The following is a 27,366-nucleotide window of genomic DNA, read 5'->3' as shown; positions in this document are numbered from 1 at the left end:
GTTTAATAAACATTGACAATTCCCCCCAACACACAGACTTCTCTTTAATTTGCTTTCCAAAACAACAATATCCAACTTCACAGTTCAGCTTGCCTCACCTAAGGTGTACAGCAGAATTAAATTACAGCTTTTGAATCACCTAAAACACTTTCGAGCCCGTGAGGGAAAACCTGACACCGATGCCAGTAACTAACCGAGCAACCACGTACCGTACAGTGCAACTGCTTGCGAAATACTGCCTGCAGTGCTTTTTGTTAAGGAACTGTTGCCAGGCTCCTTTCCCAGTCTGCTTGTTTCTCCTTTCACAAACCTGTGAATCCTACCAGCAAACGCTCCACAGGCTTCCCGCCTCCCCATGGACTCCACCCCAGACTGCCCTCGACTCCAAACTGCTCGGTGACCACGCTACCCCAGGCCAGGAGTCTCCTCACTCCCACACGAGCAGCCCCGGCGAGCAAGAGCCGCAACCAGCACCGGCCGAGCCCCAAAGAGCAGCACTGCAATCCCTCTCCCTCCGGGCCCACCGACCCGGCATCACCGGCCCCAGACCCGCCCCGCCTCCCCGTCGCCATTGGCTGCTCTGCCTCGCGCCGGGCCGCTGATTTGCTGTTCGGGCTGTCAGTCAAGCAGCGCGCGGCCAGCCCTGGCACGGCCGCCGTGCGGCGAGCCCTTCCCGCGCGCCGTCCCGGTCTCCCGGAGCGCTTCCTGCGCAGCCGCACCGGGCGCAGGCCGGCGAACTGCGGGCCGTGCGGCCGCTCTGGGCAGCTGCCGCTGTGACCCGGCTGGCAGGACGGTGCCGGCGAGCCGGGGCGGCTGAGGGGAGAGCGCCTGAGGCGGCTCCGTCCGCCAGAGCTCCGCTGGGAGGCTCGAGGCTGAGCCCGGCGCACCCGCAGAGTCGCGCAGGGCTGGGCCCGGCAGCGGCGCAGGTCAGTCGGGGCGCGGGGCGGGATGAGACGGGGCGGCTGCGGCGGGCGGGAGCCGCTGCACGGGCCATGGCCTTCGGCGGAGCCCATCAGGCACCTTCTGCGGCCTGGCAGGCCGGAGCAGTCCCTTTGGCTCAGGCCCCGGAGCTCATGCAGGGCCTGCTTATAAAAACTTGTGTTTGGCCTCCTGCACTTCCCGGCCGCGCCCGTTCCGTGAGTCCCGCGGGCGTTCAGCGGCCTGGTGCCGCAGCGTGTAGAGACGGGGAGCTTTCCAGCTGTGCCTAGGCCTGTTAGAAGAGGACAGCGCCTGGTGACGGCCTCTGCGGAGATGAGAGGGTATAATATCCTGTCAGAGCGGTACTATCATCTGAATTCTGGTATCAGCTGAGAGACTGAAACATTTATAATCTTCAAGGGTCATTCCTCTAACTGCCTACTATAGGTGGCAAAGAAACCTAAAAATGAGGGTGGTAGCTTTCCACTTTTTGTTAATCCAGTTTTGGGCAGCCTGTAAAAACCATTGGTTCACCACAAAACAAATGTGGATTTATTCTGAATAAATGGGCGATGTGTTTTGACAAACAGACAAAATTCTGTTTATGTCATCATCCATACTGGAAACCACAGCACTGTGTATTTCTTCTATGATCTTTTACCTGTCAGTGTGAGGGAGGTGTTCGCTAAGGTCACAGGTGAAGTATGACTAATTTGCACTAAATGATAAAACTTGTACTAAAATGTGAGTCCAAAGTCCTTTGCCATTTGATTTCATTGGAGGTTAGTTCTTGTCAGGCTTTTTTGGAGCTTTTCTTGACATACAGTTTAACAGCAGTTGTCAATAAAGTTTTCTTTTAAAGACTAATGTGTTTTTTATTCTTTTTGAAGATCTGTTTCATCTGTTTTCTCCTACAGGTTGTTTTTCATACTTCTGCTGCAGTTCCTCCTCAGCAGCAGCTTGTTTTTCAGTTCATGGCTGTCCATCATGACTAGTTTATCAAATGAAGTGATTAGTAGTAAAACAACTGAAAGTCACATTGCTCATACTTAATTAGAGTAGTAAATAAGCTATTAAAGGGAGGAAAAGTTAAATGGGTTTTTTGAGGGTTTTTTTTTAGTGCTCATTTATACTGCATGAAGTTATCAATTTCTGTTACTTGCAATGGGGTTAAATTCACATCTGTAAGATGTATAAATTAGCTCATTAAAAGCTTTTTTTTATTTTTAATTTTTAGTGGAAATTGAATAAACCAGTAGGACACATAATCAAGAGTACTGAAGGGTTTTGCCACCTATATGTTAATTCTTCTGGAAATTAGTACAGAAATAGATGATCATGCTAGTGTTGAAATGCCTACTTTGGTTGCTAGTGCCTCTAGCATTATGTGTTAGTAAGAATCCTGTTTTGGAGTTAGTGCTGTGTTAATGGTTGGACATGATGATCTTAAATGTCTCTTCAATCTTGATGATTCTAGGATTCTGTGATTTACATTTTTAATTGCCATGATGACTGTAGTGTTCTCCATATCGTAAAGTTTTTGAGTCTGTGAATTGGAAAGTGGAATACATTTAAATGTATTGTCTGTGAAGGTTTTGCAAGGATGTTATATTTGCCTACTAGTCTGGATTTTTTGGGGAGAGTCTGAAAGAGATGGGGTGTTTGAGCCTTTTCATGTGAGAAGTGAGAGATTGTGTGTATATCAATATTTCAAAAACCCCAGTGTTATGTATGCACATTTGCAGTTTTTAAAGAAGGAATTGAGGATGTTTATTATTGACTACAGAGAATTGTGAAATTGCATTACTCTGGGGCCAAGGCAACTGGAGTAACTCTGCTTAGCATTTTGCTTCTATTTTTACATCCTTTTAACTCCTATGCTTATCTTTGTTCAAACTTGAGGGTTTTACATATCCTTTTCAGCAAATTAAAAAAATCTGTTCCCATTAATGTTGTTTAAATTAAGTAAATAATTAAAATTAGATGTTTTTCTGCATGAGTGTCAAATTATATTTTCCTTTTCTTAGAAATATTGAAAAATGTAAAGTAATAGTAGTGAACTTTCTTGTATTTGATCAGCTTATGCTTACATATCTTATAGCTAATCTTAGAACTCTTAGTATAATGGGACAGACATACAAAATACCATGTTCTGAATTTACTTTTTTAAAAAATTATTTCTTAGTTAATGGGCCTTCAGATGCATTATGGATCTACCCACTTATTAAAGGGCTCCCAGATAGCTAGGATGGTGTGCCTCAGTTAATGTCCAAAGAGTATTAGATATTAGGCTGGATACATGTCTGTTCTGTGCAAGGATGGTGTTTAGATTTGAGAGGGAATATTTTTGTTTCATTGCTGAAGAAAATTGTTTGGCAGCTCTGTTTGTCTCCTGTTAGACTCTTTCATTATTCACCCATGTCTGTAGGTGAAGACTGTTTTATGACATTATGGTTTATGTTTATGACATTAAGGTTTAATGTCATTAAAGACTGTAGTGACTCACAGAAAGGTTTTGATACATAAGGTGATCCAGGACATGAAGTAAATGTTCCTGTAACAGACTAAATTAAAACTTTCCAACAGGTATTATTAGTATATAAAGACTCAATTGAACCCTTCATAGAATAGGGCAGGAAAGGTAATTTTTATACTCTGATAGTTTTTGACACTGTTACTAATCCAAGGACCTTGATTTGTTCTTTGACAACATAGGCTGTGGTATAAGTCAAGAAAGACATTTTATCTTCTCTGTTTATAGTTTTTTGAGGTGATAGTCTTGAAAATGGCTAAAACCTGCTACCTATAGAACATTTGGGAAGGAAAGAAACAGGTTAAAGGCTACATAACATTAATACCAAGAATATGGTGTATAATAAATGACTCTTCAATGTATAAATTATCAAAGTGTAGGGAATGAGATCTGAATCCAGTATTAACATATAGCTGGATGTAGTAATGAAGCACATGGTTAAGGGGGAAAAAACCCTAAACATTTAATTGCATGTTCAAAATGTAAGACAATGAGAATGTCTTACTTTTTAAACGTGTGAAGGTAGTTTCAAAGCCATTAGGTTCAGAGATAAAGGGAGGGGGTACAAAGAAGGGAAGAGATGGACAGTTTCTTTAAGGAAAATTAGTAGTAAATTAAACAGTGGACAAAATCAGTCAGCAATTTGAGATGATAATTTAAGTACCATTTACCCATGTGTTTTCTTTATTGGCTATAATGGCCTGCTTTTGCAAAATTTTTAAAAATTCTGCAGCATTGTTGTTGCACTTGGAATTTCTGCAGTTATTCAGTGAAAACAACAATCAGGAAGATGTAAAAAAACAAATAAATTGTGTCCAGCTGACACTAACTGATAAGCCTCAGACATAAATGCAATTTCATTGAATTAGCTTGTAAGCACGATGTGCTCCAATAATAATAAAGATAATAAGAAATGTGAATAAACATTTGAATTAAAAGATAGCACTGTATTTAATAATAAATGTTCTTCATATATTACCAATAAAATCATTCCATATTAATGTCAGTCTAACTGAAGAGTAAGATATGTTATATTACATTTTTGATACCTTCTTAAACCTTTTAGGTATTTAATGATTTTTGGGCAGAGAGGGCTTCTTTTAAGGCTCTCTAGGTAATAACTTTTTCAATAAAGAAGTTCACTGTATTTGTGCCAGTTTAGCAATGTTTCCTTTAAGCTATATGGTCTCTGACAGAAACTAATGTAATCTATTTCTTATTCAGTCGGTTAGTGATATTAGTGCCGCCTTTCTCTGAGAGCTGGATTTAAGAATAAGAAAGTAAGATCATTGCCCTGGATTTTCAAAAAGCAAGCTCTGCCTCCTCAGGGATCTACTTGGAAGAATCCCCCAGGGTCAAGCCCTGGAGGGATGCAGCAAATTGATACTCAAAGATCACCTCCTCAGAGCTCAAGAGCAGTCCATCCCAACACTTACGAAGTCAAGCTAAAATGCCAGCAAATGTGCATCGATGAACAAGGAGCTCATCATGAAAGTCCGACATTAAAAGTAAATGTGCAAAAGCAGGAGCAGATTACCTGGGAGCAGTATAGAGGCAGTGTCTGAGCATGCGTGGATGTGATTAAGGAAAGTCAGACTCTACCTGGAGTTGAATCTAGTCAGGGATGTCAAAAGCAGCAAGAATTGTTTCTGTTAATACACCAGTAGCAGGAGGAATACTAGGGAAAATGTGGTCTCGTGGCTTAATGAACAGGGAATGTGAGAAAGGCTGAGGGTTGTGCAGGCTGCCTTTGCTTCCATCTCTACTAGCAAAGACCTTCAGGAGCTGTAGAACACAGGGAAAAGTCTGGAGCAGGGAAGATGTGAAAGAGGTGTAGGTCAGAGAATACTTACATAAATAGGACATAGGTAATGCTCTGGGAATGAACCCATGAGTGCTGAAGGAGCTGGCTGATACCATTTTGAAGACAGTCTCAATAATCATAGGACTGGGAGACTGAGGAAACTGGGAGAAGTGCCTGTAGACTGGAGGAAAGTCAATGTTTTTTCTGTTTTCAAAAGGGCAGGAAGAAATTATCAGGGAACTACAGCCTGACCAGCTTTACCTTGATCCCCCAGAGGGATGGAAGGTGATGGACCAGCTAATCCTGGAAACCCTTCTAAGACACATTAAAGAAAATGATCAGGAGTAGTCAGCATGGATTTACCAAGGGGAAGCCATTCTTGACCAACCTGACAATTTTCTACAATGAAATGACTGGCTTGGTAAGCAAGGGGAGGGAGGGCAGTATATACTTTAATCAGTAAGTCTTTCAGCAGTGTCTCCTGTGACATCCTCGTGGAGAAGCTGCTGCACTATGGGTTGGGTGTGCAGATAGTGAGGTCAGCATAAAATGTGTCGAGCAGATGGACCACAGGGATTGGCAATCAGTGGTGTGAAGTCTAGCTGGAAGCTGGTAACTATTGTTGTACCCCGGGGGTCAATAGTGTGTTCAGCCCTGTTTAAAATCTCCATTAATGATCTGGATGATGCAATGTGGGCAGTTAGAAGATGATAATTTTGTCAATTAAAATCAATCTTTCAGTGGAATATCTTAATGTAAATTTCTCCCTAGCAAGGTCTGATTCCCAACTGTTACCTATTTAGGAAAAACATCTGAATTCATGCAATTTCTCAGAGCATCCAGAAAGTTAATTTAAATTTTCAATCTAAATGATAGTACATTGGAAATGGACTCACTCACTGTATTGCTGCTGCAGTTAATGACAACAGCCACTACAACTTGTTAGCTCTCTTGGACTACAAAAGTTTACTTCAGTATGGTGTTTTCAGACAGGCTACTCATGCTGTTTTGAAGTTTTTATTGGGTTTTCTTGGTCTGGTGTTTTTTTAGAGATAGGGTTGGGCTTTTTTCCTTTAGACACCTATTAGCATACATACTTTTTCACTTAGACCTCTGAAGAGAGTCACACCCCTTCTCTCCCTCATTTTAACTAACAAGCATGCTCTCAACATTGGCTGCTGTACAGCACTCTCTGTAAAGTTAAAAGCAACAAATAAAAAAAAAATTAAAATGGTCAATGTGTTGTACTAAAAAGATGCAGGCTCATAGTCAGATTGTGCTGTATATGCACAGAGAAGGTAGCAGGCTTTCTGTACTGTATCTTCTTAAATAGCTAAATTGTTCTTGCAGCCATACAGCTGACTTATACTAAAAGCATCATCAGTCTAAACTTTACAAAAGGAATTTATCTTCAGGAATGGATGCTGTCTGTTTGTAGCATGCCGCTCTTAGAGATGGGGGTAAGGGTTTTTTGGTTTGTAGGTGGAATACAAGAACTTCAGAAGTTTGAGTTTATTTCAGACTTTTTTGAAAGGAAACTAAATTCAGATTTTTCAGAGTAAGGGGGAAAATTAAGAAAGAACTTTGAAGTAGAGGAAGAAGAGGACATACACAGTATAGGAAGAAAGAGGAATTACAACAATGGTGCAACTCTTGATTCAAGGTTGATTCTGACTGGGTCTGGGCACTTCCTCCTTCTGCAATGGAGGACCTGAGCAGGGATTTTGCCTTTAGGAGGAAGTTGAATTGAATGCTTCTAATATTTGTTATGTTTGTATCAGTAGCTGCCTGGGAACAATGACCTTAAAAATCTTGTCTCTGACACTCCTTATCTCCACTCTTGGATTTTACTAAGATTTTAAGTGGGGCTAGAAAAGAAAGGAGTTAATCAAAATTTAAATTCTAAGAAAACTTTAAAAAATACACTAAAATAATAGTATTCAAAAGTAATAATTCTGTAGGCAGAGAAGCAGACAAAAAATATCACAGGAGGGGTTTGGTAAGGAGGAAAAACTTTTCCTGAAAAGGAAATTAATATAATGCCATGACACTGTAGGGCATATCTAAATCATGAAGGGAAATACACATTGGAATTGCAGAGAGATTTCAGAAGCTGTAACAGCATACAACTCAGGCTGCCTAGCAAGGAAATTATTATCCCTTTTCTAAATTGTTACTTGTAATACATGTATGCAACCATTCGGTTGATTCTAAAATGCTAATGAAGTTCTAGGATTGAGGAGAAGTGTGGTGGAAGCATATCAGTCTTCTCTTGTGTGCTTAAAGTTCCTGTAATTACCAAGTAATAAAATTGTCAAGGATTGGGGACACTGAGCACATCAAGTTTTCCCAGCACCCCTGGTAGTCATTGTGTATGCCAGACGTTTCAAAGTACAATCATACAAAAAAAAGCTCAAAGTAGGAAGGAATTGCATAGTGTTAATTTAAACAGAGTAGCCCCTCCCTTGCAAGTCTGAATGAATCCTACAGCAGACTTGTACAAATACTTATTTTCTTTTTAGTTTTGAAAGACAGCTAAAAGTTTCGTTATTTGTATTTGCAGTGTTGTGGTGTTTTAGTTGCATGTTCAGCACGTTGAGCTTGAAGAAGAAAGAACTGTTCTTCAAGTCAAACAAAAAGCTTGAGTTTGTCTTGCTGTTGACTGGTGGTGGATGTTAGAGTATGATGTTGAGATTCAAAGGCTGCTGGTTTGACAATATCCTGTTTTTCCTGACCCTATTGTTCCTTTTTACTGGTACTGCACGTATCTCTGATTCTGTGGTGACCTGTTTGTGTACTAAATCTGCAGAAAAATAAATAGGTCAGGCTTTTGCCAGTTGAACATGCAAAAACACTTCCATAGACGTTCAAATGAGTGCTGGTGCTAATCTATATGATAAGGACATAGACAGTATACACAGTAGAAGAAAAATAGGAGACAGTGACTGTAGGTGTCAAAAATTACATTACATTATGTTTTTATAGAACACAGGCCTGAAAAATGAGACATATAGTCAAGTAAAATACTGTTCTTTATCCTTACACCAGTTTCATAACTTATGCTATATAATAAAAAGCTGAAACTTAAAATGTGGAGTGAACAGTCTTTTCTTTTTATTGATGCAGGATGTTACTGGTTCTAGTAAATCATAAATATATACAGTCTGTAACAACACTGTTTTTACATAGAGTCCTCCTTTAAGTACAGGTGTGGACAGGGGTTAATTATGACTTAGGCATTTAGGACAGATTTTACTATTCTTATCTAATAAGTATTTCTAATAAAAGGTTAAAGGACCTTATGTTCCTGCAGTGGAGTTCTTGGATCAGCATTGTTGCACTTGCATATTGCTGAATATTCATGACTGTGCTGTTGGTATGCATATGTATGTCAAAAGGAAGAAAGTTGGAATAAAATCTGGGCAGTGTCTGTGTTTCATAAATGATAAGCATAAAGTGTTTAATGCAAAATTGCAGGGTTCTGTCATCTGTGGCAAATTGTATCAGAGTATATAGAGCAGGTATTGCTTCTGAATCTCTTGTATGTATCTTCCCAATCTTCATCCTGGCATCTCCATACTTACCTGGTGATCCATTCATATGAATCAGACAGGTAGGAGCAGAACAGACACAGAGCTATGAAATAAGAATTTAAATTAGATAACTTTTTCTTTGTTTTTTAGCTATTTTTGAATGGAAGAAATGTACGTAGGGGCATGGAAAAGATGCATAAAATTGGGATTGACACAGTGCTTGACAAATAAGGTGTTGTGAGATACAGTGCCCTTACAACAATGAAATGCAGATGTTACATATATCATGAGGTGCAAGATCAACTTTTCAGAAAAGCAACAGTAACTAGCAAAGGAAGAGTTATGGCTATAACTGCCCTCATTGGAAGAGTTATGGCTGTAACTGCCCTCACTGTGCTCACAACTGTGCATTCATGTTCTGTCATTGGACCATTCTGAAATGGAGCTGCACACCTTTGCCACCAGGTGATATTTCACCTGCTTTACACAAAGGATGGCACATTTACTAAGCCTTGCATTCTTTTCAATGCTGCACATGCATTGCAGTATTACCTAGCCATCCTTGTACCAGAACCTCATATCCTTATCACACCCAAAATATCTTCAAATATAAATCTCCCAGTCATCCTGTTGATCACATCAGCAGCTGAGACCTATCATATTAACTTAATTCTTAGATTTGTTTAGCTTTTATACCTCCTGGTTTAGTCAGATATCCTTGCCCCTTCCTTAGAAGGGGCTGTTTCTTCCCAGCCAACTATCACAGTTGCTACTCTGTTCAACTACTTTGACCAAATCTCTCTTCATCATTTTAGTTAATCAACAGTAAAGGGAAGAAGTCTCCAAATAATTCCCATTACCTAGTTCCAAAGAAAAAAGAACCTATTGTATACTAGGCACATGTTTTGCTCAGCATCTAGATCAAGGGATTTTTAAACGTGTTTTTTGGAAGTCTTCAAGTTACAATGCAGCTTTGTTTTTTTACACTTTTGGGTTTTTATCGCTGATTGCTTTAAAAGGAAACAGCTAGATTTCATTTAGTGTAACAGAGAATGAGAATTTATAAGTGGAATTGACACGTCCCTTTAGAGATGAATTTGTAATTTGATGTACTAAGGAGCAGGATGACAAAAGACTAAATAAGACAAGGGAGGAAGAGAAAAAGGATATGGGATTAAGAATAATAGTGTTAACTTGTTCTGTGCTTATCTTCTTGTTTATTCCAATAAATGAAAATTAGGGCATATCAAAAAAGTTGATAGAATGATGCTGTCTCTATCTTCTGTGCTACGCGGAATACAAATGTACTTTGAGGTTTTATAGCCTTGAATTTAGCATCACAAATTTTAAAAAGTAGCATTTAAAATATTAGTTATGAGGTAATTATCAGGTCTGGTTGTTTGGATCTAATAATCTGTCTTTTAAGAGTGCTGAATGATGACAAATTTATCTGAAGTCAGTAGAAGCTTTTAGCATTCAGAATATCTTTAGGAGTGGCCAGTAATAGTCTTGGTTGCTAGCATTCATCGAGGGGATATGTTACACTGATGCGGGATTTTCAGTTTCCATCAAATGCTGACAGAAATGACTGATTTACAGCTTCTAACAGTGCAGCACTTTCCTGCTGCTCTTCATTACTGTTGTATCAATTCTGGCTCTTCTGAGCTGGTTTTGATTTTGTAACTCAAAGCCCTAATATTTTGATTCTGGCAGGTAGTTTATGGAAGATAAATCAATGAGCTATCGTTATGTTTCCTTGCTGTCTCCAGGCATTCAGCAGTGGCTAATCTCTTGTATCTCATTTTATGAAAATCTAATTTTATTGAGTTAAAATTGGAAAAACAAACTGTGATTTGAATGTGTCATTGTCTTGTGCTTGGTCTTTGGATCTTAAATATAACTGTAGCATTTAGGATTCTGGGATTATTTTCTAGTTGTTCCCTTAAACTCCATAATAAAATTCTTAATTTTATCTATGGAGTTGATTTGTTACACAGTCATTCAATGTTTTCCTTGAATTCATCTATTTTGAGAAATAGTCCTTTCTCCCAGGAATATAAGGAATAAATAATAGTTTCTGTGATTGCAGTGTGTTACTGACTTTTCAATTAGTGTTAGCAGTTACTCCAAACAGTTGAAGAATCAATTTATGTTCTTTAGAAAATGATAGTATTTGTCTGAAGTATATAGAAATCCACACAGTAATACAAAATCAATCTTTTTAAAGGTTATTTGAGGTAATGATATAGTGATAAGTTAATTTTACAGTGATTAAGAGACAACACAGTTGGGGCTCCCAATTAGACTTTGATCTGAGGATATTTCTCTCTGCACTTGATAAGCAAGAAAGAGACGAGAATTAATGGTGAGACATGAGGCTTTGAGCAGCTGGGGTCCATGTTCTGTCTTATGAGAGTTGGTGTAAAGGAAGGTTTTAAAATTTACTGAATATCTATCTTTTGATTTCTCATCTTTAAAATTTATTGATTTTAAATTGACATCTAAAATATCCTCTGCTATTGAGAGTACCCAAAGAGAACAGTTAAATGATATGCATTTCCACGAAGAAGAAAGTAGAACACTCCACATCATCTCAGCATTCTTGTGATGGGTGGAAAGGTAGTTTTCATTGCTATCTGTTGGTACCCTAACTTTATGAATACCAAAAGAGGGATAGTAAACCAAGGCTATGGCTTGCTTCTCTGCTCTCACACTTACCCAGTATGGCAACATTGACTGCACAATACCAGATGTAGCTCCTGAAGGAAAAAGGAGCTGTGTGTTAGTGTTATCTCCAAAGAGCAGATGATTTCTAGCATATCCACTCTATGTTCTGCCTCCCCATGCTTGGATCATTGATCTCAGTGCTGGGACTTGGCAGAAGCTAGTCTGTTGAAAAGGCTGCAAAATTGTTACCCTTAATGTATATCCTGTTGTTTCTTTGTGTGGAGATAGTTCATTATTATAAACTAAAATAGTAATAGTTATTGTTAAAAGAGACTTTATATCAGGAATTCTTCTGTGGCCTGGGAATTAAAAGAGTTGTCCAGGCAGAAATAATGCAACATGATTAGTGATGAATATAAAAGAATAGCATAGGAATGTAAGAATAAAATCAATGACTCTGAAGAACAAAATAAGTTTCAATTTACAAAGCACAAGAAAAGAATCAATGAAAGGGTCCAAAAATCTGAGTAAGAGGAGGCACGAAGGGATAAGTCCATTACCTAGATCTGTTATTAAATAAGAAGGGAGAACAAGGAACAGACTTTCAAAGACTGATTCTTTCCTTCATACTTTGTAAAAGAGATATATTGTGACCTGCTACTTTCATAAAATTAATCTTAGACAGGAAATAAGAGTGGAACCAAAGCACAGAAAGAATAGCCTAAGGAAGCTTAATATAGATGTGCTCAAGTGGCAAATCCTAATAAAATTCATCCTAGAATGATTGAGGAATTAGGCACCGCTGATTTTATTTATTTATTTAATATCCCAGAGGGTGGAAATAGCCAGCAAAATGGGTTTGTGTGTATCTGGTTTTGTGCCTCTTTATTCTTCTGTTAAGAGAATTATTGAAACTGTCAGTTTTGATTCCAAATAAAGGTTCAGGAGTAAATAGTTTAGCAATTAATTTGTATCTAATGATGTGTAGAAGAGAGATGGTAAAACAGCCAGTATGGTTTGGTGAGACCTGTTTGTAAGAAACCTCAATATTTTTCTCTTCTAAATAAGAATAAGTTTAGTAAGAGGATAACTTTAGGTACAATAAAGCTTGATTCTAATAAAGTCTTTTTCCCTACATGAGCAAACTAGGGAAACATAATATCAATATTTTCTCCGTTAGATGTTGATGTTATCAGCATCAAGTTGAAAGATTGCCTTTACAGAGTAATTATCTATAGTACCTTGTCAAGATGAAAGGCATTAGTGAGTTGGTTGATGGAAGAGAACACATACTTAGAAATGTTACTGATGATACAAGCTGGAAAGGTTGAAAATTTAGGGTTTTCTTTTTTTATTTGTTTTAAACATAAGATCTGAATCCAAAATACTCTTGATTAGTTTGGAAAGTGTAAAATCAACAAGATGAAAAACAATGCAGGCATTTAACATGAAGAGCTCAAATTATGTGAATCCAAAACAGGAAATAATTATTCAGATAGAAAAATGAGAGAAAAAGACATGAAAATATAGTAGATCTCAAGGTATATTACTGCTGGGATAAAGGTAAAGTTGTTATTTTGTCATGGATTTTTTTACTTGGGTTTCTAGTTTGGGTTGGTTTTTCTAGATCATACCAGGCATATCGTAGGAAAGCAGATATTGTCTAGTTTGGCAAATCTTCTGTGGGTAGTTGGTCCTCTCACATGCCTACATGCCTTGCTGCTTTTTGCTCTTTAGAAGGTGCAGCAAAATGGAAATTCCTTTTCATTGTTCCTGATTTCTGCTATGGAATGAAAACCATCCTAAACATGCTGTATACTGAATATGAGAAGAGTCTTTGTAATTATTAGGATCATAAAACACTGGAACAAACTGTGGAATTAGCTTTCTTGGTAATTAAACTTGTGTCAATATATTCTCGAGCCTTCATGCTGTTTGTGTTGCATTAGGATTTGGTGGTCTCTTGTAGCCCACTCCATCTACATACATGTACGTACAGTGTTAGACTACATGTGTTGTCTACACTGAAGAGATTGTGTAAAACAATTAAATCTCAAACTCAGTGAAGTTAGTAGATGTGCTACTTACACATCCTAAATATTTTCTTAAATTCACAGAATTAACTAGATTGTAAAAGATCTTAGAGCATCAAGTCCAACCTATGACCTAACACCTCCTCATTAACTAAAACATGGAACTGAGTATCATGTTCAGTCTTGGTTTAAACACCTCCAGGAATGGTGACTCCACCACCTCCCTGGGAAGATGTGTCCAGTCACTCTTTCAGTGAAGAATTTTTTCCCGATGTCTAATCTAAATGTCCCTTTGCACAGCTTAAGAGTGTGTCCTCTCATTCTGTCACTGGTTGCCTGGAAGAGGAGACCAACCCTCACCTGACTACACCCACTTTTCAGGCAGTTGTAGAGAGTCAGAAGGTCTCCCCTGACCCTCCTTTTCTCCAGGCTAAACAACCCCAGCTCCCTCAGCCATTCCTCACAGGATTTGTGTTCCAAGCCCCTCACCAGCCTTGTTGGCCTCCTCTGGATGCACTCAAGTGTCTCACGGTCCTTCCTAAACTGAGGGGCCCAGAACTGGACACAGCACTCAGAGTCTGGCCTCACCAGCGCTGAGTACAGGGGAAGAATGGCCTCTGTGCTCCTGCTGGCCACAATACAGGCCAGCATGCTCTTGGCCTTCTTGGCCACCTGGGCACACTGCTCATGTTCAGTCAGCTGTCAACCTGTACTCCCATCCTGGGCACTGTCCAGCCACACCGTTCCTGGTCTGTAGCACTGCAGGGGATTGTTGTGGCCAAAGCACAGGACTCAGCACTTGTACTTGTTAAACTTCATGTTGGACTTGGCCCATCTGTCCAGCCTGTCAAGGTCCCTTTGCAGAGCCCTCCTACCCTCCAAGGGATCAACACACGCTCCCAGTTTAGTGTCATCTGCAAATTTACTCATGGTGCACTCAATCCCCACATGCAGCTCATCAGTGAAGATATTAAACAGGATTGATCCCTGGGGGACAGCACTAGTGACTGGCTGCCAACTGTTAAGAACAAATTTTGGTTTTTAATTTAATAAATATGTTTTTATTTTGCTTCTCAAAAAGTGATTTGACAGATCATACTTAAAATTATTTTGAGGCTTCTGCATATATGTCTATCTGTCATCTAATTATTATGCTAGAAGAGCAGGGAATGTGATTGCAGTAGCTCTGAGATAGAAACCTCTTGATTACTCATCCACGGTGTAAAAGCCCTGTGGAAAAAATGGCACCCAAGAGGTTGTATTTGTATATTTCTCCAGGCAAAGTTTACAGACCTGTAAATTTAAATGTAGAATTTTTGTGGGCAGAATGCATTGACAAATATGCCTGATGGTAATACATCTCCTACTGATAGTACCAGAACAGGTCAATAATAATGCTTATATTGATAGCAGCAATGCAGGAGATGTTACTTGGTATTATAGCTAAAATCCATGTTATCCCCTTAATTATAATTACATTAATATTGACAGGCTGTTGACAATACTCACATTACTATTGATAGATTTCTGTCAATAACATGTTTCCAAATAAAATATATTCATTCATAATTTCTACAATGCTCAATAACAGCACTAATATATACCAGAATAAATTCCTTTTTCCCCTAGTGATACACAGTAATTTTTTTTGTATTGTACAAGTGAGATTGTTTATTTGTTTGGTTAAAAAAAGACAAAACAGGCAAAATATAGGTTATTTAAGAAAGGAACATTTTTTGATTTTTTTTTTCCTACCAGGCAATTCCTTTTTTTTTTTTCTATACAATATCTTTGAGAGTAGAAAGTAAAGGGAGCACCTTAAAACTACCAGTCTTTACTCTTACGCATTAAAGAGTATTTATGTAAGAGGTTCATCACACATTGTTTATTTTATATCTGAATGTTGATACCTGTCCTTTTCATTACTGGGTCTATGATTCTGAGTTCTTATATTTTAAGCAACTTAGAATAAGAGAGTTAAAACAGCAAGGATTTGACAAATATAATTTAATAAAAAAATGTGGACAAAAACATTCTCTATGTTCTGTTTAGCTCAGCAAAATATAAAAGACAAAAATAACATTTAAAAAAGTACAAGATAAATGTCTTAACATTTATAGGGTGTGTTTTTATCTAGTTTTACGTTATAGTTCTCATTTATTTCTACTGTAGTACTACTGTCTTCAAAAACAGTGTAAACTGAAAACCAACAAATTTCTGAAAGGACTTTTTATATGTAATTAATTTTTAAAGGGAAATTTCCTACCATGGCAAAATTGAGACTAAAATTTAGGGCTCTTCTCAAATAAACTGTTGTTCTTATTCAGATAATTAGGACTTTTAAAGACATTTTCATAGGACAGTGCAGATTTTAAACTGTCCCTTTTAATATTTGCCTGTGGAAAGCTAATATCTTCCATTTATGTGCAATAAAGCCTTAATTCAGAAGAAAGCATAGTGGATAGCAGAACACGAAGCACACTGAAATGTGCTTACACATTAAAATCAGAAGAAATCAGAATGATTATATGAATATAATCACTGGGTAATTTGCAGGGTCCAGTTAACAGCCAAGCCATAGCCTATGACAAGCTTTAAATGTTTGTCGGAAAGAACTTCAGAACAGAGTCCAGATTTATTGCTTGAATTTAGAACACTTAATTATTCATCAGAAAGAAAGCTTGTTGTTGTTGTTGTTGACATAGCTATGTTACAAACATAATTTAAAAGATAGCATCATTATTGTTGTTTTTTTCCATGTAGTCTGTATAAACGTGACTAAAAGTTCAATCGATTTGATAGGTGGTAATTCGGGAAGAGACATTAAACATGGCACCATTAAGCAGTATATGTGGTGTTGATTGTGATTTTTATGAAAAGGAGACTTGTTGGATTTGGCAAAATTTCAAAGGTTAACAAACAGTAGTTGTGCTGCTCAGAGTGTTGTCTCAAAAGGGGTTCCCGTTTTCTATATACAAAGTTCCAGCGCACTCTGGCAGATGCAATGAAATTATTTCATCCAAATACAGTTCTGTATAGGATGGTGGACATGAAAAAAAATATAAATTAGATTCTGCAGTGAGGCAATGGGAATGTCAAGCTCCAAGTCCCAGAGAAGATCTTTACAACATTTAGTGTACTCTCCTGTAAAAATTTTGAATAAATTATTTGCTAAAACAGGTAGGTTCAGGCATCATTTGGACAAGTTTCAAGAATTTCCAAGGATGGAGATTTCAGTCTTGGTAGACAAAATGTTCCAGCTTCTTTGGGTCCAACTGGAATTTCTCATGTAGTGACTTAACACGCAGTTGCCTTTCTTTCTTTCATTGCATCTCACAGAAAACTTTGACTTAATCTTCTCTGCAACCTTTAGGAAGTAGAAGATTATTCATAGACCACTTCTTAGTTGCCTTATCCTTCAAGTTGGACACTCTGAGTTCCTTCAAGCTCTTCTCATAGATCAGGACCTGGGGTTCCCTGATGGTATGAGTTACAGGACTCTTTCCAATTTGTTGTTGTTTCTTTTGTACTATTCATAGAAAAGCGCCAAAACTGGACTTATTATCCCAGGTGTAGACTCACCAATCCCAAGTTGGGGATAACATGCACATTCTTCAGTCTGCAGGCTATACACGTGCTCATGTGCTGCAAGGATGCACTGGTGGCTTGTGTTCAGCTTGCTGCCTGTCAGAATCGCCACATCCTCTTTTTTGGAGCAGGTGTGCAGTCATACAGGCTCCCAGCCTATGTGTATTTCATGATCCATCGTAATGCTGTGGATTTGATACATTTTCCTTTGTCTCCATAAAGTTCCCGATGATCCATTCTTCACTTGCTCAGGTTTCTTTAGATAATTTATCTATAATAGGGTGAAAAAAATCTGTAAATATTTAGTCTATCTCATTTATGAGAAAACTACAACAGAAATTTCTCACAGCACCTGTGGTAATGAAAAACAGTTGGAAAAGATGGTTGAACTGATGTTGGAAAATGGTAGATGGATCAAGGAAGTTGTTGGATAAGATGTCCCTTTTGAGTAACTTCAGCATTTTTAAGGGAGGTTTTGTGTGTTGGGAATTACGTGAAACTGGAACAAAGTGAAATGAGTAGAAGAGAAAGTGAAGAAGACATTAGATTTTTAAGGGTTACAAGTGAATATGTGACATGTTCCAGAGCAGATGGTTATCAAAGGCTCTGGTTCCTAAAATTATAGTGTAGTGAAAAGATGAGGGATAGGAGGGTGGATGGTCGTTGGTGCTGGAATTTTTTAAGTGGTGCAGCAAAATCCAGTAGGGGTTGAAGCGACCCTTTGATCATAAATTAGAGGGAAGTTATTTGGATTATACTGGAAAATGTTTCCTGTGCTTTGGTTCCTGCTGCAGAAAATACTTAAGTGTGAGGGAGACAGCCTTGGGTGTCCTTTGTATCCTGGTTTTTCCAGCTGGAAAAGTGGGTTCATTGCATGAACCTTGTAGCTGTTTGCCCAGAGGAGGTGGCCTTATACTCCCTTCAGCCATGTTTTGCCTGCTGATAAGGAAGGAGGAGTTTAAAAAAAAAGTGAGTAGAGCTATTGTGTGCTCTACCCATGTAGCTGTCTTAGTTAATTGGAAACTACTGTTACATACCCTACACTAAGAACAAAATCATATTTCCTTGCAGCAATAACTAACTATAAATATGGAAAGCAGTAGGAAAGCCATAGATGATGTTTTTGTTCGTTGGAAGGATTTTATTTTTTCTATTATTGGCATCATTAGCAACCATTGCTACCAAGATGCTCTACAGCATCTTTTACTCACAGTAATCTTGTATGGTTACAAGATATTTCTTTTATTTTGTAAATAAGAATTTGAGGCACTACCTCCCATACTTTCTCCAGAAGTCTGTGAACTCCTTGCAGGTCTGTTGTGCAAAGAGTCTGGTTTAGAAAGTGAAATACATTGCCTACTGTCTTAAAACACTTCTAAATCACTTTTGGTTTTTTTCTTTTGACAAATGGAAGCAAAAATTGGTTACCCCACAATTTTGCATTGAGGTGTTACCTGTATTTTGCTTTGGCAATTTATTGCATTTACTTCTCAGTCAGACTTCCAGATGCAACAACATTTAAAAGAACCCATTTTAAAAAATACTTTTATTTTCTCTATGATGCTTGATCAAGAATAGTATACATTTGTTGAGGTTGCTAATATACTTTAATCATCTTGCATAGAAATGTTAATATGACAAGTAGCACAATCCCACACCTGTCAAAAATACTCTAGAAAATACATGCAGACTTCAGTGAAGTACTGTATAATAATTTATGTCTGAATGCCGAATATTTCTTTAATCTCATATGATTTTTCTCTAAACAACTCACTGCCTTTATTGAGAAAATTTTATTCATTCCCACCTTAGTTTTCATCCATATCTTTATGTAATTCCTAAAATTGTCAGTATTTCTAAGGTTTTGCTTTCAACTGTAGTAATTGAAGTGTTCATATGACAACAGTTTGTCTGCTTCACTGTTCTTTTCCTGATTTTTTGGTTAGTATGTTCATTTTCCTTATTTCTCCATAAAGCATCATATAGTGCTACAGTTCTTTCTGATCTGTTTTAAGGTTCAACTGAATACTAGTTATGCCCTGCAATATTTAAAAAAAATGTATATGTACATTTAATAATATTTATAGATATATAAATCTGTGGATTTTTCTTAATATCTAGATGCTGTTGAACACTTTTTTATAACCAAATATTAACTGTGAGAAATAGTCAAGTATAATTTCTTCTGAAAATGAGATTTTAAACTAATTTGAATGTATAATAATTTTATATTAATGTAAAGCATCCTGAAAGGGATTGTGGCATATTAATAACATATTTATAGAGCATTCTGAGAACTTTGTTTGTTGTTTCTTGCCTACTGCTGGTATATTACAAGCTTTTTATCTTTAATAAAAATAGAAATAGGAAATTTTCCATTATACTAAAACTTATTTGTGTTTTATTTCTAGAAAGTTTTTTTGCGAAGAAATGGCCTCCAGCATTGGAAATGAAAAGAGTGTGAATCCTGTGCTCAGAATAAGTCAACTTGATGCTCTTGAACTAAACAAAGCACTGGAACAACTAGTGTGGTCCCAGTTTACCAGCTGTTTTCATGGATTTAAACCAGGGGTGTTGGCTCATTTTGAACCAGAAGTAAAAGCATTTTTATGTCTTATATTATGGAAATTCACTATCTATTCCAAGAATGCAACTGTGGGACAGGCTATTCTCAATATTCAGTACAAGAATAACTTAGCTCAGACAGAGAAATACCAACCTCTGAGCAAACACCAGAAGTTGTGGTATCTTATTTTCACTGTTGGTGGAAGATGGTTGGAAGAAAGATGTTATGATTTATTTAGCAATCGTCAACAGCAATCTTTCGGCAAAATTAAGAGCTGTATTAGTTTTGGCTCTGGACTTCTTAAGCTTTGTGGACTTGTAAATTTTCTGATTTTTCTTCAGAAAGGAACATTCGCAACACTTACAGAACGTATTCTAGGAATTAGGTCAGTTTTTTGCAAGCCACAAAGTGTTCGTCAGATAGGATTTGAATACATGAACAGGGAGCTCTTATGGCATGGCTTTGCTGAATTTTTGATATATCTGCTACCACTCGTTAATGTACAGAAACTGAAACTTAAAATTTCTTCTTGGTGCTTGCCTATCGCAGGTCTTTCCAATAGTGAAAACACATTAGCGGCTCACTGCAGGGAATGTTCACTATGTGGGGAATGGCCTACCATGCCCCATACCATAGGCTGTCCACATGTTTTTTGTTACTACTGTATTAAAAGTAATTTTTTATTTGATGTGTATTTTACATGTCCTAAATGTGGCTCTGAGGTACACAGTCTTCAGCCATTGAAGTATAAAATTGAAATGGCAGAATTGCACATCTGATGTGAGGTTGATTTAGTTTTATACTGTACATGATCTGTATTGAAGAGATTAATGGAAGAATTCAGAAATTATTGAAAGCAGACTGCTTAAAGATGGTTTTGGAGACTCTGTAATTTATTGTAACATGTCTTTTTACTGGTCTTAGGTTTTTATTGAGTAGCAGTGCTGTAATGCCTTACCATGCTTGGCAGGTATGGGGAAGGTAGTTGGATTTACTCTGGGTGGTGCATGGGAGAAACAACAACATTCTCAGGAGGTTTTACTTGCAAAGTTTAGAATATTCCAATTGAATAATGCACTTGGCAAACTTTCACTTAGCAATATCCAGACCCAGTGCCATTACCAGCTTAGCTAGTAGATGGATTTATTTGGAATGTTGTTATTTTCGTGCCTAAAGAATAATTTTAAATTTGAATTCTTTCAGTGTAACATCATAAGTATGATGTTACACTAAAAGAAACAAAGGTGTAAAGAAGGTGTAAGCAAAACAGTGTACCTTTTAGACCTTCATGAGATGACAGCTAATTTGCCCAGGTAACCATGTCTCTGATTTTCAATTATGTATTTATTGCCTACCACCTCTTCCCTCAGAAGCTGAGGGATGAAACCCATCATCCATTGGAATGTGGCAGCTGTTCAGGGTAACCCACGTTCTTCTGAGTCAGAGACACTGAAGAGAGCTGTTTACTCACAAGATGCTGTCTGTAGGAATTACCACTCAAGTTTTTTGGTGTGGTTAAAGTGAGTGCCAAATCCTGAGAGTTCTCTTCCACACAGAAAAAAATTGGACACGGTTATGTGCAGTTTAATATATTAAAATAGGTAATTTCCTGTGTTTTGCTTTCACTGTTTGCTTTCTTAGTTGGCTTTGAAATGTTTTAATTGTTCTAACACTTTGTCCATTTACTTTTCAACCTGGTTTTATAACATTATTTTCTTGTTAATTGCAATCCTTTTTTGGCAGAAAGGCTTATCCAGAAGAGTCTCATTAACAGAAAAATCCATTACATCCTCTTTTGAATCTTAAATTGTCGAAAACATATACAGTTAAATTGAATAAATAGCTTTATGGTGGCTCTGTTCTTGATTGGCAATCATCAGTAGTCAGTCCCAAAAATAGCAGGCTAACAGCTGATTGAGTATCTTTGATCTACTTTTATGAAATGGTTTATTACATTCTTCATTCTAAATTCTGATTAGAACAAGCCACTAGCCTGTTTGTTTGAAGATCTTAAATTCTATGTTTTGATCTTTAGAGTGACACACAGTGCTTTCATCTGATGTAATTAGATATAGTTAGCAGGTGGGCAGCCCAAAACTTCATTAATTCTGCTACTGTTCTGTGAATCAACAGGGACTTCAGAGCACATGCTTCCAGATACTTTGCTGCAGTATTATTTGCTGTCAAATGTGTATATTAGCAGCCTGCCATATTTCTGTTATTTGCTGTTGCAATTAGAACCAGCAGGTGTAAATCTGTTTTTATTAGAGTATGAAAGCTGACAAGTCATTTGGAGAGCATCCTGAAGTTACATCATGATCCTGAAGGAATTTTGTATGAATTGTCCATCCATGATACTTAATAGCTTTTCCCAAAGAAACGTATTAGCAACCCTGACATCAAGGTGATCTAATGTCTTCAGAAACATTGTTAGCATTTTTGGTACTTTGGTCTTTAACTATACTTACTAATTAAGACTTGTATGCATCCAAAATCCCGTGTTTGTAGCTTACAATCATAGCAGACCTTTGTTTGCTGTGGACTCTTCATTTATTCTGAAGTCTCAGAGCAATATTTTATCAAAAGACCATGGATTCGCTCTGTTGGCTTTCTGCTATGTGTCATGTCCTTCTTACGTTGGAGTTAGCTTCTTTCCTATTTAGAAATGTTTCATTTTCTGAATATGAAAGAATGTTATCTTCCTTTTTCATTCCACCTCCTTCTGTCCTGCTGTTTAATGTGCGTAAGCTGTATAAATTTCCTGGGGTTTGTTTTGTCTCTTGCAGCTTCATTCAGGTAAAGTTTGTACTCTGTTTTTCATCCCTGCTACACTATAAATACAAAACCTGTTTCAAGCAGTTTAGTACTTGAACAGCTGTTTTCTGCTGGCTCTGCTATTTTGTACTTTACTGTTTTGTTTTATTTCTGGAATTAGACTTTTAATACTTAACCTGTGCTGACTTATTGCATAAATCACTTAAGCAAAGTGTTGTTCTACTTCTCTAGTGTGACCTCATGACTGTGTTGGTTTTGTAGCCCATAACATTAACAAAGTTGTGGCATAAACAGGTTTTGTTATCCTAAGACCCTAGATATAAAGGTGGGGGTTTAGGTCTTTCCTTTTCCATGCAAGTAAGCAGGTACCAAGCAACTCACAGAAGTGGGTGGTTTGGGAAAAGAATGGTTGTTTATGTCACAGATTTTTTTTGTCTCCCATATGGTAAAACCTTTGCTCAGTAGTAGTTGCAGCTGAGATTAATGAGACCAGGGTTCCAGCTTGAATATTGAAAATCTGCTTGCTACCAGCTTATCTTTTTAGTACTTCAAAATCAATATTCAGCATTTTCCTGAAGCACTTTAAAATTAAATATGTACTTTTTAAATATTTAATTCTGTTTTGTTGTGTCTTGTGATCTATAAGCTGCAGAAGAGTCTTAGTTGAAGATATTACAGGAAAATACTGATAATTTGTAGATTAATCAAAGGATAATTAGTTGTACATATTAATCACCTTGATAATTTGTCCTCATAAGCATTATATTTTTCAGGTTTAAATGCTGCTTTAACAAAGGACTGCTACATCTGGTCCTACTTCCTGCAGTAGAGGGAATACAGTTGTTTTGGAATGTTAATCTTTAAACAAAAGGGGGGTACTACTCAGCTACCATTAGAATGTAATTGTGAGTAGTCATATGTGCATCAGTGAAAAGGATAAGTGCTTAGAATTTAAGGGAGCTAAAGGACCAGAGCTTCTGTTCAGTCTTCAATAAGAGTTACATCCTTCTGTTACCAGTTTTTCTTTGTGTTTTGTTGGCTTTGTGTGCTTCATGAACATTTCATTATCAAAAATCAAAAAATGAAGGTGTAAATGAATTACATTAGACTAATTACATTACAGTAGACTAATTACTAGAAAACTTGTCATTTCTTCATTTGAATGAGAATTAATAGTTGCCACAAGGTGTGATTCAGGATGCATTCAGATTAAAGGAGTCAAAGAATGCTGATTTTTACTTCCACATACCATCACCATTCCATCTATTCTGTATGTTTTAAGGGAAGTCTTATATAAATAATTTTATAGAAGACTTACAAGCAGGAGTTTCTGTAAAAGAAAAGAGATGAAAAGTATTTGATTTCTGCCTTACCTGGAAATAGTTACTTAAGTGTGGGATATGATGGACAAAGCTGATCTCAGCATTAGTAAAGAGACAAAGTGAAGAAAGATGAAAAATAATATATTTGCTCAATCTATTATAATGTTGTTACTTGAGAATATTAATGCAATTGTTATCTGGGATGTGTCATTCTTATGAAAACCAAGTTGACAAATAAATGATACTTTTCTTAACAGGAGGTCCTGAAGTTTGCCTTTTTCTTAAAAGAGTTTTTCTGGAAGGGTGGTTATTTCTTACTCAGTGGGTGATTTCATACTGCTATTTATGAGACTAAAACGCGAAGTGAGAAACTAGTTTAGACTTCTTTTTAAAACTTTCTTCAGTTTTAGGTTTAAGCAAATTATCTTCTTCACTTTTCTTTAGAGCAGATTAGTCATAGTTGTTACACTTCTCTGTGTGTTTGCTAGGAAGCTGTGTTGTCTTGTACTAAGAGAATATTGTGGCACAATGGCACAGGAAAGGGTCGTGCTTATGGCCACAACAGATAATAAAACTGATGGTCATTGGCTTTTAATACAGTATGGTGTAACCTGAGCTGCTGCACGTTGTAGTGCATGCAACCAAATCAGCAGAATCAGTTCCAAAATGGTGCTTCAACCCCTTACCTATTCCCTGAAGGAACTCTTAGTAGAACTGGTTGAATAGATTACAGCTGCCTGCCTTCAACTTCCCAAGAGAGTTTTGCATGCTGACAACATTAAGACTTTCACCTAAATTGTCACCCCCATCGTAAGTTTCTGCCATTACAGGGGACTCCACTTCTAAAGCAAGGAGCTGGCACAAGTGTGGCCAGATACCATTCAAGGAGAGGACATTTGTGTGTAGAATCCCTCCCAGATTGGCACCAGAAAAATCACAAAAATGCACAGGCAGGTTTGTAGCACATCTGCTAAAGCCAAGTGGTCATCTTTTCTGTTCTCTAGAACACACATGGGGTTTTAGAATTCTCAAACTGTCTGTTGATCTGTTTCAGATAAGAGGTGTGGTGTGGGCAGACTTGTACAGCAGCAGGTGCAGTTAGTTCTGTGTCTTGCAGGCAGTTTTTAATAAGTATAAAATCCTTAGCTCATACCTCTCTGATCATGGGTCTCCTAAGAGAACAAACTGGTGCAAAGTATAATAAAGTTGACTGGTGTGCTACCATTCATCTCATACCTGTCTACTTTCAGGGACATATTTCAAGGATACTTCAGAGGAAAAAAGGTTGTCAGTCTCATAAATGCTCTTCATTAGGCTATATTGGAAGACCTGTAACAGAAAACTAATCACAGCATGTTGGAGTAGCTCAGGAGAGGGGGGAAAAGCTGACTCTTCTCTCTTCTAGTGTTTTCTGTATTCATTGCAATCTTCTTTCTAAATACTTGACTGCAAAACTGTCAACTTTCATTAACGTGACCAAAGCATCCCATCATGTTCCCTTGCTTTTACTTGCCAATACCTGGTGTGCCATTTTGTTTAAAGCCCTTATCTAAATAGTCCTTCAGGAGACACTGTGCCAAGGAAATAACCCTAGATAGCATCTCCACGTTGTGCAGTTGGCAGGCATACCTCTGATGCAGTAACTGTGTCAAGGATAATCCTTGGAGGTACATTGTCTTAATGGAAAAAAGCTTACATCTTACAGGTTCAGTAGTTTTCAGGTACCTGATTCCCTAACAAGATGGCCCGCATACCCTCCGTAGTTAGTTCCCCTTTGTGGCCTGAAGACAGGGTGCATAAAGATCCGGGTTTTCTGCCTAGAGGCAGGGCATTCCCTGGGGATTGGCCTCTAGGAGAGTGCCTGTTGCAGCAGGCAAAGACAGTAAATTGCATCTGTGGCAGTACTGACTCTTCTATGAGAATATGTATTACCTTTGAAGACTTGAAAAGAGTTTTGAAACTTGTCCTGTTGAGGTCTGCTGCCTGTTACATGGTTACTCTGGATGAATTCTCTCCCATTGTACCCGATTTTGATACAAAGTTTTTGATCATGGTTGTGTGGCTTACAGTAAGGGACAACAGGCTTGGTATTATGGATGTTGACACCCAGTTTGTCACTGGTCTTCATCTTAATTTCAGATGCATTAAACCACAACAGAAACTGTGAACATACTATGTGAGCCAATTATCTGGGTAGAGATGCATGACTTGTGACAAGGCATAAGAGGCAGTGTGCATAATGCAGATCCAGGGATAATTAAGCTTTTCTTAAAATGCTTTTGTGTCTGCACTTAAATAGTTTTCTCACGAGAGATTACCATTGCCACAAAATAGTCTCTCTGTAATTAATAAAAGCTTCTGTGATGTGTATGCAGTTTTTATTCATAACTTCTAACTCCAGCCTCTTTTGACTTAGGCTGCTACCAAAGATTGTGGATCCCCTGGTTTGCTCCACCTAGCAAAATCACATGGTTCAAAGATAAAGAACAGGTAATGACCATTGCTTCAGGACACTTTTCATAGAGGCTGTAACATATCCATGACTGCTACGCTACCAATAATAACAACCTATCCCTGATTTATTCTGTATTAAAATGGTAAGAACAGGGCAAAACTGGAGGCAGGGGCTGGACATCAGAATCAGAGCTCTAGAGGAATGTGGCTGCAGGGTAAGCAACAGGAGGGTTTCAGAGGGCTCATTGTATGCAAAAACTGCACTTACTGCTGTTCATTCCATATACAGAGGACAAAACAGTCCCATGTGGTGTGTGATATTTCTTCTCCAAAAGCAATGCTGGAATATCCAGAGCATGCTGCAGATGGAAGCATGAGATGGGCAATTAGCCAAGTGGCACAGCTTCTATTATATGTGTTGTGGAAAACTGGGTAACAGTTCAGTTGTGTTTGGCTGGTTGCCTCCAGGTTTAAGCAAACTCTGGCTATTGCAGAAGGTATAGATGGAGCTGCAGTATGCTGTCTTATCTCGCATCCTTTCACAATCCCTGTGACTGATAGCAGTAACAGCAGTCACCCTACAACAGTTTCAAAGGTAGTAGAGTGTCAAGGCACAAAAAAAGTGCAGGTTGCTCATTGCATCATTGCTTAGTGCCACAAAACCCCAACTTCATAAAAATATAAATTGATCCAAAAAAACCCTGATGCATTATCCATACTTGCAGAACCAATATAGATATCAGGACATGGAGATTAGAAGTATGAAGAAAATGGCACTTGAAAGTTTTTCACATACACAGCAAAACAGCTTTTGCTGCAGAAATGCAAAATGCATTAGTCATTAAGAATAGATATCTGCACATTTCCAGTCACCTACAGCTATTTCTGGAAATACATGGCAGGATCAAAAAAGAAATAACATTCAAGCTGTGAAATACTTTACAGAAATGTCTCAAGATTCTAAAAGAAATGAAAAGATTGTAGCAATCAAACCCAACTCTTGCTGAATGTAAGAATAAAACAGTTTGGTTAATTCTTAAAAGTAGCTCCACTAATTAATTTGCAGGCATTAAACACTCAAAAGATGCATATGATTGTGAGGAGTTGCTTTTCACAGGGAAATGGTCAGTTCTTACACCTAAGCTATTACTTTAACTCATGCTTTAAAGGGGT

At 37.7% G+C, this 27,366-nt stretch overlaps 1 protein-coding gene across 2 annotated transcripts; it reads left to right on the top strand.

Moving 5' to 3' along the window:
* The first annotated feature begins 688 nt into the window (after nucleotides 1-688).
* Nucleotides 689-23,998, top strand: PEX2 (peroxisomal biogenesis factor 2). 2 transcript variants are annotated; one of them, XM_015619177.3, is made up of 3 exons: nucleotides 689-926; nucleotides 5,473-5,676; nucleotides 19,488-23,998. In XM_015619177.3, the coding sequence occupies exon 3, from the start codon at nucleotides 19,507-19,509 to the stop codon at nucleotides 20,419-20,421; it is 915 nt and encodes a 304-aa protein (XP_015474663.1). In that variant the 5' UTR covers nucleotides 689-926; nucleotides 5,473-5,676; nucleotides 19,488-19,506; the 3' UTR covers nucleotides 20,422-23,998. The 2 variants fall into 2 exon arrangements, with proteins under 2 accessions (XP_015474663.1, XP_015474662.1); XM_015619176.3 differs by lacking the exon at nucleotides 5,473-5,676.
* Nucleotides 23,999-27,366: the final 3,368 nt, after the last annotated feature.

The sequence above is a fragment of the Parus major genome, chromosome 2 (genome assembly GCF_001522545.3).
Source record: "Parus major isolate Abel chromosome 2, Parus_major1.1, whole genome shotgun sequence".
NCBI lineage: Eukaryota > Metazoa > Chordata > Aves > Passeriformes > Paridae > Parus > Parus major.
This window is presented reverse-complemented; position numbering and strand designations above follow the sequence as displayed.